This window comes from Temnothorax nylanderi, unplaced genomic scaffold, assembly GCF_030848795.1.
Source record: "Temnothorax nylanderi isolate EJ_2023f unplaced genomic scaffold, tnyl_v1.0 TNYL_tig0043_pilon, whole genome shotgun sequence".
Classification (NCBI taxonomy): domain Eukaryota; kingdom Metazoa; phylum Arthropoda; class Insecta; order Hymenoptera; family Formicidae; genus Temnothorax; species Temnothorax nylanderi.
In genome coordinates this window covers 1,275,064-1,288,214 of record NW_027249105.1, presented here as the reverse complement: position 1 = coordinate 1,288,214, position 13,151 = coordinate 1,275,064, and the positions used below count along the sequence as shown (strand labels likewise).

At 39.0% G+C, this 13,151-nt stretch overlaps 3 protein-coding genes across 12 annotated transcripts; 1 reads left to right on the top strand and 2 right to left on the bottom strand.

The window, feature by feature from the left end:
- Window positions 1–686: 686 nt before the first annotated feature.
- On the top strand, window positions 687–2,974 carry LOC139771719 (aurora kinase C). 4 transcript variants are annotated; one of them, XM_071704699.1, is made up of 6 exons: window positions 688–1,007; window positions 1,127–1,205; window positions 1,354–1,965; window positions 2,087–2,221; window positions 2,305–2,695; window positions 2,764–2,974. In XM_071704699.1, the coding sequence occupies exons 3-6, from the start codon at window positions 1,376–1,378 to the stop codon at window positions 2,854–2,856; spliced, it is 1,209 nt and encodes a 402-aa protein (XP_071560800.1). In that variant the 5' UTR covers window positions 688–1,007; window positions 1,127–1,205; window positions 1,354–1,375; the 3' UTR covers window positions 2,857–2,974. The 4 variants fall into 4 exon arrangements, with proteins under 4 accessions (XP_071560801.1, XP_071560800.1, XP_071560799.1 ...); XM_071704700.1 differs by having other exon boundaries at window positions 687–1,228; XM_071704698.1 differs by lacking the exon at window positions 1,127–1,205.
- A 280-nt stretch (window positions 2,975–3,254) lies between these two features.
- Window positions 3,255–8,467, bottom strand: Smid (nuclear valosin-containing protein-like smid). Of its 3 annotated transcripts, XM_071704695.1 has the most exons (12): window positions 8,158–8,467; window positions 7,810–8,072; window positions 7,409–7,651; window positions 6,923–7,303; window positions 6,509–6,814; window positions 6,046–6,265; window positions 5,687–5,969; window positions 5,067–5,520; window positions 4,650–4,817; window positions 4,247–4,573; window positions 3,933–4,151; window positions 3,255–3,856 (listed from the first exon to the last, which is right to left on the bottom strand). In XM_071704695.1, exons 2-12 carry the CDS (start codon window positions 7,957–7,959, stop codon window positions 3,710–3,712), a joined length of 2,898 nt encoding a protein of 965 aa, XP_071560796.1. In that variant the 5' UTR covers window positions 7,960–8,072; window positions 8,158–8,467; the 3' UTR covers window positions 3,255–3,709. The 3 variants fall into 3 exon arrangements, with proteins under 3 accessions (XP_071560796.1, XP_071560795.1, XP_071560797.1); XM_071704694.1 differs by having other exon boundaries at window positions 7,810–8,467; XM_071704696.1 differs by lacking the exons at window positions 7,810–8,072; window positions 8,158–8,467 and having other exon boundaries at window positions 6,923–7,299; window positions 7,409–7,539.
- Window positions 8,468–9,142: 675 nt separating this feature from the next.
- On the bottom strand, window positions 9,143–12,924 carry Lic (dual specificity mitogen-activated protein kinase kinase lic). Of its 5 annotated transcripts, none has more exons than XM_071704675.1 (7): window positions 12,782–12,924; window positions 11,675–11,844; window positions 11,316–11,481; window positions 11,005–11,241; window positions 10,604–10,783; window positions 10,293–10,510; window positions 9,143–10,204 (listed from the first exon to the last, which is right to left on the bottom strand). In XM_071704675.1, the coding sequence occupies exons 2-7, from the start codon at window positions 11,737–11,739 to the stop codon at window positions 10,060–10,062; spliced, it is 1,011 nt and encodes a 336-aa protein (XP_071560776.1). In that variant the 5' UTR covers window positions 11,740–11,844; window positions 12,782–12,924; the 3' UTR covers window positions 9,143–10,059. The 5 variants fall into 5 exon arrangements, with proteins under 5 accessions (XP_071560776.1, XP_071560775.1, XP_071560778.1 ...); XM_071704674.1 differs by lacking the exon at window positions 12,782–12,924 and adding an exon at window positions 12,419–12,688; XM_071704677.1 differs by lacking the exon at window positions 12,782–12,924 and adding an exon at window positions 12,447–12,684.
- Between the last annotated feature and the right edge of the window lie 227 nt (window positions 12,925–13,151).

The window sequence follows — 13,151 nt, the reverse complement described above, 5'->3', positions numbered from 1 at the left end:
ACATGGATACGTTTATTTGAGGTTATAACGCAATGTTTTCAATTATCCGAAGTAATGGATCGCATCTTACTAAATAAATGTTACATTATTGTTGATTAAAACCGAGCGATGTTGCCAATGTTTTTTTTTTTTTATTGTACTGTATTTTATGTTGTACCTTTATCTCCCGAGAAATATTATTGTATAAATAAAGATGCATACAAGCGTCACATGCGTGATAAATATAAAATAAATGTATAAAAAGTAAATATATAATCTATATTTTAGACAGTACTATAAAGCTGGATGCACAATGAAAACACAGGCAATAGGAACAGAATTTCCAAAACGCGTTGGATTTCTATTTTCTATTGCCTGTACATCACTGTACATACCTAACCTAACCAATCACAGCTAAAATCAAATCACCGTGATTGGTCAGACAGGCAACAGAGAATAGAAATTCAACGCGTCGGAAGTCGGAAATTCTGTTCCTGTTGCCTGCATGTGTTTTTCATTGTGCATCCAGCTTAAATGATTGAAAAATGCATTTCAAAAAATTTGTTTCACACGTACAGTGAGGAGCATAAATGAGTTCTCATTTATGCTCCTCACTGTACGTGGCCCGTTTATCATAGGGTGCGTTCCGATTCTCCACCTGGGTGCTGAAAATCTATAGTGCACGTGACATATACTATAGGATTTTTAGCACTCGGGTGGGAATCCGAACGTAGCCATACGTGTCGTGTGTCATGTGTTTTTTTTTCTCGACGAGTTGATGCGTTCCCAAACTTATCGGAATCACGCGCATGTCGAAATCCGAATTCCCATCTATATTCCCGTTGTTGGATATGAATACGACGTATCTAGTTGATTGACCAATCAACGAAAGGCATTCAAAATTTTGAAAAACCGTTTGAAGATGGTGCGGAGCCTCACTGTTATTCACGGTGTTTCCAACTTCCAACGCCGTTGATCACGCTGATTGACGTCGATTGACCCTCGTCTCGCTCAGTCTCGCTGGAGAAGTAAGTGCTCTCAAAGAAAATCGTATCCTGAATTTTCGAAATTAATAATTATGAGGAATGTAATGTCGTCTCGGTAATCAAATATAAGCTCTCCTATATGTAAAATTATTAAATTAAAGAAATTTAACATACCGGAAGAGAAAGTTGACGACCAGCACAGCTGACGATATATGTGTACATACATATAAATTGACGTGTGTATGTACAAGTACAACTTACAAGTATTTTTCAAACTTTAATATAATATATAATCTTTTTAAAGGGGCATGATATAAGTGTATACAACAGTGTGAATAAGTCATTGTCAAGGGGGTCATATTTGCCTGATCTATTATCTTAATTACAGAACTGGAATAAAAGTGTCAACTATGCTTAGAGCGGACAACGATGAGACTCGTCGTCAATTAGCTACGCATGCATTGAAAGCAGTTAGCAGTTTCGAGTACTTGCACATTTCCGAAAAGTTAGTAAAAGACGTCGCAACATCGCAAATTGTGGAAAGTACAAGTGACGATGGGGAAAACACTTGCAAAGTTTGGTCGATGACAAATACCAAAAGCGAAAATGAATGTAAAGAGACCGCGAAGAAATCTATGGAACTGATGCCACCGCCGAAATTACCAGTAGCATGTAAATCGGTAGATTCTACTCAAGATCAACAGAAGCCTACGAGTGAAAACAGCGGAGGAGTAAGAGATAACAAGAGTGAAAATGCTCAGAAAGTCTCCAGTACAGATACGAGTAGTGCGAACAAGGAGAAAAGCCAAAAGAAATGGGTATTGACAGATTTCGATATCGGCCGACCCCTGGGTAAAGGGAAATTTGGTAATGTATACTTAGCCAGAGAAAAAAGGTCAAAATTTATAATAGCCATGAAGGTGCTTTATAGATCGCAAATAGAAGACGCGAAAATCGCACATCAAGTACGGAGAGAAATAGAAATCCAAACCCATTTGAGGTATCAATTTTTTCTATTTCTATTCTATTTTCATTAGCTGTATAATTCTAAAAAATGCAACACAAAATATATACGGGAGCAATTAAGGAGTCATATCTGATACAAATGTTGTCTTTCATAGGCATCCAAATATTTTGAGGATGTATGGATATTTCTATGATGACAAACGAATTTATTTAATATTAGAATACGCACCAAAAGGTGAACTTTATAAAGAACTGAGTAATCAACCCAATAAACGATTTGACGAAATAAGGTAGGAATTTCTTATCAGAAAGGTATTCTGTCGCAAATTGAAATAAATTCTATACTTAGGTTGTAATTTCTATATACTTGTAGGACAGCCACTTATATAGCTCAATTAGCAGATGCGTTAAAGTATTGCCACAGCAAGAGCGTCATCCATCGTGACATTAAACCTGAAAATTTACTCCTTGGAGTAAACGGAGAATTGAAAATAGCCGATTTTGGATGGTCGGTGCACGCTCCTTCCTCTCGAAGAGACACTTTATGCGGCACCTTGGATTACTTGCCGCCTGAAATGGTTTCGGGGAAAACACATAATCATACAGTTGACTTTTGGAGTGTTGGAGTGCTGTGTTACGAATGCTTAGTTGGCAAGCCTCCTTTTTATGCGGCAACTAACGATGAAACTTATGTAAACATAAAAAGATTGCGATATACATTTCCGAGTTTTGTTAGCCAAGATGCAAGAGATTTAATTTCAAAGGTAAGACAATTTCAAATCCGTTGCTAATGTGCTAAAACTTGATTAACACTTAATCAATTATTTTTCAGTTGATAGTTATTGATCCTGAAAAGAGATTAGACATGGACGGCGTTCTTGCACATCCTTGGATTGTAAAAAATCGCAAAATAGATGAGGCATAACATCTTTAATCCTAAACAATATCTAATTATGTTAAGAGCCTGCATAAGTATTGTAATAAATAAATGTATTGTAATTTTTGACTATCGTAAATCAACAGAAGTTGGCGATGCATCCATATTATTGATTATGTATTTGAAATATTCCTTTATACATATATAGAGAGGATTTTGGGATACGTGCTTAATATATAAGTTTTAGTTTATACCTTTGTCGAACGAGAAGCGATTTATTGAAACGATATGAAATATGTCACGATAACGTTGTCATTTTTTTTTATATTTCCACGATATGTTTCCCGCTTTGATTGAATCGGTATGAGTCAAATGTGATTGTAGCTACCCAAGTAGGGAATGTATGAAAAATTTGTAGTGAAAGTATTCAAGTAGAGCATAACAAAGAACTCACAAGATTGATTTTATTTGAAAACACATTTATTTGTACACGTAATCAAAGTTACACATACAATAAAAAAAGGAGATTATTGTTAACGTTATTGAATGTTATAAAACAAACTTTTATCAACTAACGGAAATCTTGAGGATCCTTTAACACATGCTGCTCTAAAAAATATATATATATATATATATTTTTTTTTTTTTTATTTATCTACAGAGAATAACGAGGTGTTTTAACCGACTGTATTAACTGTATATCTTGAAACAATAATAAATCATTAATTAATCATTAATGCAGTCAACGTTAAAAACTTTTTTTATAAGACATAAATGCGCGGAAATTAAACTGCACCGTTACGGGAGAGCCTTCGTCTTTTCCGTGTAAAAGATTTTATATAAATTTTGGTTTCGGAAGAATTCTTCGGCGATTCTTACAGGCTTTTAATAATTATACTTTTTAAGTTTCCATCGGCTCCATGACTACATCAACAATTGGTGCATCCATTGGCGTAACTTCTAGTGGCGTATCCATTGGCGTAACTTCAGGATCAGGATTCTTCCTAACCGAGTACAACTTCCTTAACTTTTCGTAATGTTTAATATCCTGTAGAATTTATATTACTTCTATTATATTTGTGTCATCTGATATAGATTTGCAAATAAATCAAACCAATACTCGCCTTCTCGCGAACGGACGGGTGCACTTTATCGAATGCCTGAAAAATGTGTCGCATCGAAATTTCTGGCTTTCCATAACCAGCTATTATTTCCTTCAATGCTTCCATACCAGCCTCTCTCATCAAGGCTGCTAAATCTGCACCAGTATAACCTTCACACCTATTGTCATATGCCACTTGATTCAAGTCGACGTCTGAAGCAAGTTTCGGTCTAGTTGCATTCTACGAGTATATATTATTGACGTATTACATTATCGGGAGAAAATACGCTTTTTTTAAACAGATAAAAAACCAATTTTTTCCTCTCTTTCTCATACCTTTGTTACTGCACGTAAAATGTCCACTCTGTCTGAAGCATTCGGAAGACCAACGTATAAAATTTTATCCAGTCTTCCTGGCCTCAAAACAGCTGGATCTATAATGTCAGGTCGATTACTGGCTGCCATAAGGAATACTCCTTGCCGGCCCTCCACACCGTCCATTTCTGTAAGCATTTGATTAACGACGCGCCCTGTCGCAGAATTATCGCCTTCTGTTCTCTTAGGACACAACGCATCTATTTCATCGAAAAATATGACGCATGGCGTTGAATTTCTCGCCCTTAAGAAACATTGACGAACTGCTTTCTCACTTTCGCCAACATACTGAAAATGAAAAAAATCAATAGACTCTCACATTTTCAAACACAATACTTATAACACACAATGCGCTGAAACTTGCCATGTTTAAAAGTTCTGGTCCTTTAACAGAAATGAAATTGATTCCAGCTTCATTGGCGACGGCTTTGGCCAGTAATGTTTTTCCGCATCCAGGCGGACCACACAACAATACCCCACTGGCAGCTGTTATACCTAATATATCACAATATTCAGAATATTTGACAAGAGCCTGCAATAAATAATTAAATTTGTATACATGTGCCAAAAACGCCGTAAATATGTATATATGCATGCCTCGGTTTTATATTGTACAAACATGATTGAAAGAAGCGAAGTCGTGAGTGAAGAAATATAAGGTAAATGATAACGTTGATCCCGTTTCGGGAATTCGTGTTACAAGACCAACAAATAAAATAACAGCTATTCCTTCACAAGAGACGGAAAGTATGAAGAGATAGAAATATATTGATATACTCACGAGAATTTCTGTTTGCAATTCTTGCCGTATGTCTTGCAATGAGCCGACATCGTCCCACGTTACATCGGGAACTGTCGCAAATCCTTCTCTTTTCGCCGAAGGTTGAACAATGCCTACAGCAGTCACAAAATCACTGTGCTCAATGCACAAGGTCGATAGACGTTCTGAGGAAAGCGGAGGTTCGGTACGCAACCAAGCCAACAAGGCTGACAAGTCTGTCGAATGTTCCTGTATTACATCCATTTCAGCCACTTCTGGGATTGGACCTTCGGGTAATTCTTTTGGAACCGTGAGATCGTTTTCAATCGTAGCAGGGACTTCGGCCGCAACACTAGTTTCAATTAAATTTTCCGAGTTTTCGGGAATTTCAACTTGTTTATCCGCTTGTTTCTCGACATCGGTCACTTCGGATAACTTTGTTTCCTGTTTTGATCTACTTAGATCCTCAAATACTCTACAAAAGTTGCACATGTATACGCACATATATATATATATATATATATACACACAGCATACATAAATCACATACCACACGCGCGCGCATACGTACACACCATAAAATACGTACATATGCGCGTGCACGCGTGTATGGGTAAAAACCATTTGCAAAAAAGATTTACCTATCTACAGCAACCATGGCAGCTTCCCTAATCAAAGCAACTAAATCCGCACCTACAAAACCTGGCGTAAGGGAAGCTATTGTCGACAAACTAACATCAGGAGCCAATACAACTTTTTTAGTATGCACCGCTAAGATTTTAACTCTCGCTCCTCTATCTGGTATTCCAAGGCACACTTCACGATCGAAACGTCCTGCTCTTCTTAAAGCAGGATCTAATGACTCAGGTCGATTTGTCGCTCCAATCACCAGTACTTTATCTCCATTTTCGTTAAAATTCAATTCTAACAAGAAAATAGAAGGAAAGAAATGTAGCTTTAAATAATGTAAAACATAATAATGGACACATAAATATTTTACCATCTAAACTTGATAATAATTGTGCGACAATTCTTCTTTCCATTTCTCTTTGAGCCGTAGCTCTATTTGGCATGACAGCATCTATCTCGTCCACGAAAACGACGCATGGCGCAAGAGCTAAGGCTTGCTCGAATAATTCTCTGATACGAGCTTCGCTTTCACCAGATATTCCAGTCACAAGCTCGGGTCCTGCTACTTTTAGTAGAGGCATATCTAATTGCTAATATAAAAAAAATATAAATTATTAATTATCGTGGATTTCCCCACTTTTCTTTTTAATTGCATGCAAAGACGAGAGAGAGAGAGAGAGAGAGAGAGAGAATAGGACAGATTCAAATATATATAACTTCAGTTTCACACGCGTTTATAGAATGTAACAAAAATGTATTTACTGTTCTATTTATTATAATTTGTGAATATAGCATATACTTTAGACGTTTTCTGGAATTAAATATTATCTTACTCCCGCAACTGCATGTGCCAGTAACGTTTTCCCACAGCCAGGTGGTCCATGAAGTAAAAATCCCCTTGGTGGAGGTGCACCAAAATGTTTGTATAATTTAGGATGTATCATATGGAATAGTAATTTGCAGACAGTTTTCAAAACTTTGCTACTAACTCCTATATCAAGGAGTGTAACTTGAGACTTTGTGATAGGTAAGGTCTTCGCCCTCTTTGCGACTGAAAATTGTCCATTGCTATTTTCCTTGTCTCTTTGTCGTTTTCTCGTGGATTCCACTAGTGGCTGTTTCGTGGCTTCGTTCGCAGGCTGAAACGACAGAAACAAGTAAGAAGCGTGCGCTTTATCCTCCGATCTGATTCTCGCAAAAATTTAGCACAGTAAAATCTGAATCATAAATCGCGTGCAAATACGTACTATTTTTGATTTCACGGTTTCTGATATTTCTGGTTTTTCTGATTTTACTGGTTTTGAGATAGACGTTTCTGGCTTCGCTACGACAGTCTCTTGTTCCGCGTTGTTAATCGGGTCTGACTTAGCGATTACTACTGTTTCCGGTTTTGAAGTGGCAACCGTTGAAGCAACCGACGCGGGCAAAGATTCTTCAGCTACCGTAGTACACCCAGGCTCAGACGTCTTTACGTCTTTTTCAGGCTTGGAAGAATCAACTTTAGCGCCATCGTCGTCGCTACTAATGTCTATCAATTCCTTATCGCTCGAGTTTCCATTCTGCTTGAATTGCGTCTTCTTATACATATGTAACAACATGTCACCTATCGAAGTACGTTGCGAATCTGACTAAAATCACACGCGATTTGATTACAAATATAATACAACACGATATAATATAATACGAATACAAAGGATAATAACAATAATAGATCGAGAACGACAATATAATACCTCGACGTCGACATCCTCAAAATCGTCGTCGTCGTCGTCATCGTCGTCGTCGTCGTCGTACGCAGAACACTCGCGTGTCGATGGCTTCTTGGAAAATATCTCGGTAAGCTCGTCGTACGCTTTACGTACCATCGCACGGAACGCCCCGCGTTTCTTATTACGATAATCTCTGTATCGCCTTTGCAACGCGTCTGCCATCTCATTCACATCGATATAAACTTTATTTTCATTTTCGTGCATGTACTGCGAAAGATAAAGACGTGACGTCAAGGAAGTTGAACTTGCAATGTTGCATTAATTAGCTAATGATAAACGATCGTGTCGCGCAAGTTGCACGTTCAATATAATTCTAGTACGCACAGAGAGATAACCTCGAGCTCGACGCGCGCGATTTACGTTACCGTTTGCACGCGATCAATCAACGATTGATCCCGGAACAGCCTCTGGTCCATCCTGTGCTTATTGTCCACGTGCCTCGATCTGAAATCTCCACTCGATCCTTGCAGCGGGATAATATCGATCGACGAGTTCAGTTTGCCCATCTTTTGCATCGTCCCAGCCGTTCCAGGCGAAATGAGAAAACGAGGGACGAGGGAGACCGTGAGAGGAGAAACACCCCGCGGGGACCGCGGGTCGACTCGACTTTCGTCTTTCGAATCGCACACTTTCGTTATAAGCACGTAATCTCACATTAATCCATCAATGCGCGTCGACGCTCACCTTTAGGTCGGCTAGGTGCTAGGTCTTACCCGTCTTAGGACTCTCTCCTAGAGCCTGATGCTCGCGCGTGCCCACGCGTGCCGCGATGCCACAGGGCCCGCAGGGTGCGAACGCGAACGCGAACGAAATGTGGCGAAATTTCAGCAACGAAGTACGGAGTGCGGAGTGCGGACTGGACTACAGGACACTGGACAGTGGACAGACGGACCGCTACGCGATGCCGCCGCTGCCGGCGATTAGAAATCGGAGTCAATCAAAGTGATCCCTTGTTTCCGGAATTATCAGTTCTCACGTTCTCAGGAGTGCTCAGGAATCCAATCTGAACACCCTGAACAGTTCTATTATAGAGTGGTCGACAATCGAGTTTCGACACCAGTCGACAGTGTCGACACTAGTGATTAATGGGCTGCGTTCGGGGAGCGCGCTATTAGCGCGTTGCCAACTATACGTCGGTCCATTGTGATTCGTCAATTTCTTACGGCTTAGAGCTTTAAATATCCTTTAAAGCAAGGTTGTAGACCAGCACTAAAATATCCCACCCTAGGCTGCGTTCAAAAATTTGGCTCGGGCGCACAGCCGCACACCAGGGTCATGGTCCAAATGAAGTTTTCGAACGCAGCCCTTAAGCCTTGTGTACACGATACTAGAAATCGCTCCGAGTTTCGGTTTAAGCCAATCAACTTGCAGCTCTTACAGAAAAGCAGCAGTTTCATTGGTTTAAACCAAAACTCGGATCGATTTCTAGTATCGTGTACACAAGGCTTAATGGCTTCTGCCCACAGGATGCGGAAACGCTTGCCGCGCGCGGCAAGAAGCGACGCGGTAGCCAATAAACTTTTGGTTCTTACGGAAAAGCGACACGTTGATTGGCTACCGCGTCGCTTCTTGCCGCGCGGCAAGCGTTTCCGCGTCCTATCCGCGAGCGCGCGCGCGCACGCACAAGCAAAATTTATTATGTGAAGTTATAATTTCTAATTTTATATTAGATCAGCTTTCGAACGATTAAATTTATCGTACTGTTTAAACAATCGTTTATTTAAGATTAAGATTTTTATCACATTACGGGGCGCTGGAACAATATATATAAAAAACAATATACATATATAGACAAAACAAAATCATAAAGAATTTTTATAAGAGACTCCCACTATACGTGATATTAATTCTATACTTGTGTGTACATATGTATATACGACATCCACTGTGTCACAAAATTCAATTTCTATCAGTAATATAATAATCGTTACAATTGATTACTAATAAATGAAGGTTTTCATTAAACGAATACAATTTTGATTACGCACATTCGATTTTACTATGTACAATCTACTGTATATTCAAGGAGCGCGCTATTAGCGCTATCGTATCATTCTATCTTTATCGCTCATTAAATTTAAAACAAGGATAGAATAAGCAAATAGCACTAATAGCGCGCTCCCCAAATGCAGTCCTAGCGTTATATTTTATATATATATATAGATATATATTGATCTAACCTGTTTTTAAAGATACGCACATATCTTAACGAGATATTGTTAAAATTGTATATACGTTTTTATTATTACTGTTACCACAATGCCACGAATGTTAACTTATATCTCGTTTTATCATGTAAAAAAACATCTGTGTATTATTTTCCGCGTTTGTTTCGATGTGACAAGATCAAGAGTAGGGGTAGTTATTTTCAGACCAAACTTATAAATGCTACAATTGTATCAGATGCGATTAACAATAATAATAATAATAAACCTTAAGAGGACGATAAATAAAGGAATAATCCTTCGAGTGCCAGTTATATCTCGACATGCAATGATCAAACGCGATCCGATAATATAAATTACATATGGCAATGCCATCACGTGACTGTCTTGCAAAAAAATACAAGTTACAAGTCAAATTATATTGCAAGCTACGTCAGAGTAACGTATGCACTATACCGGTTGCTCGTTTTCTGGTAAATCTAAAATCTCTCCGACGAATTCGGCCACATTCGTATCTTTTTGAGCGTGTTCTCTGACGAAGTCGAGTTCCAGCAATTGACTGTAATTTGGACGGGCAGTGTAATTCTTCATCAGACTGAAAACAATGAATGAACGATTATGTGAAAGGATCAACCATCCGGTTTCCGAGTTGTAAGAAATAATCTTGTCGCAATGTCATTTACCACTTATTGATAAATTCCTCGAACGAAGAAGAGAACTTGCCAGCAGGTAATTTCGGGGCATCGTCTTTCACCACCTGCTTCAGTTGCTCGAACGGCGTACCCCATGATTCGTATGGAAATTTACCAGTTGCTAATTCAACGAGGGAAATTCCTAACGACCAGACATCTGATCTGATATCGTATTGCGATGGGTTACCCGACGGGTCTATCCTTTCTGGCTACATAAAAAGATAATGGTGGAGAATGTATCGAGTGGACAACTGAGTGAAACTTTCCAACTTTCCAAAATCCTGTGTAACACAGTTACGTACAGCCATATACGGTTTACATCCAGCGTCGATAGTCTTGGCAACGGAATCCACAAGGTAACCTGATATACCAAAGTCGCACATTTTTACCTCGCCTTTCCGATTAATTAAGATATTACTAGGCTTTACGTCTCTATGAATCACCCGTAATTGCGAATAGAGATAATGTAACGCGCTTACTACCTGGAAGTACAGATACGACAATGTAAATATTTCTCACGTTAAAAAAAGTTTAAGATCAAGAGAGAAAGAACTCGAAAGAATTTCAAGTCAAGTCAAGAAAGAGGAAAATCAGGAAGAAGAAGAAAGGGAGCAAAGAATGGGAGAAATGCTGGCGCAATTATTTAACATTAGCGAAACATTACTATGTGAGTGAGTTTAAAGAGTTAACGTTATATGTATACCGCAAAAGCCACTTTTCCTAAAATATCTTCAGGAATGGCACGACCATGTTTGTACACTTTTGTGTAAAATTTATCAAGGCTCATATCCATCACTTCCATACATATCCATACATCTCCCTCTCGAAACAAGGCTCCATAGAATTGTACGGTGTAGGGACACGCCGAACTACGCATAGAAATATCTAAATCCATGAGCAGTCGCTTTTGCTCCTGCGTATTAACAGTAGCAGCTATCCTCTGTAAAAACAGTTTTGTTCTCTCCGTACGTCCGTGATGTAACAAAGCTTACGGCTCACTTTTTACAATAATACCTTAACAGCCATAATCGTGCCGCTCGGTTTGTGTCGCATTTTATCAACAATCCCGTATGCTCCACGACCAAGTACACAAAGCGTTTCCAAATCATCGGCTTCTACAACAAACGTCTTTTCGTCTATAGTAATGGTAGTCCGTTTGTCTAAATTTCTTGGTGGTGTCCTAAAACAAAACCATACATAAAATATATCAGAAAATGCATTCTACCTTTATATATACACATTGTACACACACACACACTGGTGCGCGCATGCGTACGTGTACACACAATATATAGCAAATGCAACAGATCACATATATAGATATGAACACTAATCATGATACTTGACAGACATTGTAGGGATGCTTTACATACACTGGTACAGGTGTTTCATCGGAGACCTGCAGTCTCAGATTGCGTTTTCCACGACGTAGAGCCATGATACAAGATATGATCAATGAAAGGTTGCACCGCCCACGCAAATTTGGCAGTACTCCAGAGGAAATCAATGGAAATTCATGGCTGGTAATGTCACGAGACGCAATCTGCAAAAACAAGCAAGAGGAAACGCTGAATTATATGATAGATGCCTCGAAACAAACTGACGTTTAGGTTTAGATTTAAGTTAAGGTTTTAGGTTTTAGGTTTAGGTTTAGATTTAGGTTTAAATCGACATTCAAGTTCGTGTCTGAGCAGAATAGCTGACTTATAATTTCAAGACAGTGTTTTATGCTTTAAATCTTTGTTTTTAGCCACTTACAATACTGTCTTGTGTCTCAAGTCTTAAACGAGTGTACAAAGTGTCAACATTGTAAGACTTGAGACATAAGACAGTATTGTGCGTTGCTAAAAACAAAGATTTAAAGCATAAAACACTGTCTTAGAATTATAAGTCAGCTATTCTGCTCAGGCCCTTCAGGTTCAGGTTCAGGTTCAGTTTAGGTTTAGGTTATTCCGCAAAAGAGAGTCAGGTCAGGTCGCGTCGCTCGCGCGCGAACATGCACGCCCGCATATGTGCACCGCGAAATATCATACTCCTCGTTCGCATAGCACAACAAATCTATTAGCGTCATTATACTGTAAAAAAAACATAACATTACGTTGTCTTGACGAAATTACCGCGTTATGAAACTCCGAATCTTCGTACCTCAGTTGCACTCCGTTGTCCATATATGAAGTCTTTAGCCTAAGCTTTAGTAAACTTAAAAGCCGTCGTAAATCTGAACTCTGAAGTTGGTTGCGCGAAAATCGCGCAAGTTTCGAAACTGTGATCCGTTAAATTTAAAAGTTGCCTATTCGCGGAAAATGCGATGATATGCAGTTTCCTAATAGTCTTTCATTCGGAAGTGATACAAACAATTTTGAGAAATAGGATAACGGAAAGAGCGCGGAAAAACGAATCAAAATTATTTCCTTGCAAAATTGTGCGATGCGATGGCCTAGGAAATTTTTTTCGTATATCCTACATATGTACATACATACCACGAAAACTTGACTCGGGTATATACACACCAGACACCAGCGTTATTCTGTCCTCGTTCAATTTTTAGAAAGTAAAGATAGAACGGTGCGGTGTGCACCCGAGTAAAGTTTTCGAACGCAGCTCAGTATAACCTGTGCATACTAGTTATGGCTTCTGCACACAGGACGCGGAAACGCTTGCCGCGCGCGGCAAGAAGCGACGCGGTAGCCAATAAACTTTTGGTTCTTACGGAAAAACAACACGTAGGTGCGTTCCACTAGTCCCAGTATACAATGGCCTAGTTTACGCCGATCTCTTGATACGCGTATCAAATAATATATTTGAACTGATCAGCCAATAATCAGACTTATTTACTAGTTATTTACTATT

Excerpts from the sequence above, each read along its gene's own strand:
- Lic (XM_071704673.1), bottom strand. The coding sequence starts at position 12,391 with ATGTTTTTTTTACAGTATAATGACGCTAATAGATTTGTTGTGCTATGC. Across the intron at positions 11,845-12,334 it reads TTGTGCTATGCGAACGAGGA|ATTGCGTCTCGTGACATTAC; the intron begins GTATGATATTTC and ends TTGTTTTTGCAG. Across the intron at positions 10,784-11,004 it reads TAGGAAAAGTGGCTTTTGCG|GTAGTAAGCGCGTTACATTA; the intron begins GTATACATATAA and ends CTGTACTTCCAG.
- LOC139771719 (XM_071704700.1), top strand. The coding sequence starts at position 1,376 with ATGCTTAGAGCGGACAACGATGAGACTCGTCGTCAATTAGCTACGCAT. Across the intron at positions 1,966-2,086 it reads GAAATCCAAACCCATTTGAG|GCATCCAAATATTTTGAGGA; the intron begins GTATCAATTTTT and ends TGTCTTTCATAG. Across the intron at positions 2,222-2,304 it reads AAACGATTTGACGAAATAAG|GACAGCCACTTATATAGCTC; the intron begins GTAGGAATTTCT and ends ATATACTTGTAG.
- Smid (XM_071704694.1), bottom strand. The coding sequence starts at position 7,959 with ATGCAAAAGATGGGCAAACTGAACTCGTCGATCGATATTATCCCGCTG. Across the intron at positions 7,304-7,408 it reads TTGAGGATGTCGACGTCGAG|TCAGATTCGCAACGTACTTC; the intron begins GTATTATATTGT and ends GTGTGATTTTAG. Across the intron at positions 5,521-5,686 it reads GCCATGGTTGCTGTAGATAG|AGTATTTGAGGATCTAAGTA; the intron begins GTAAATCTTTTT and ends CAACTTTTGTAG.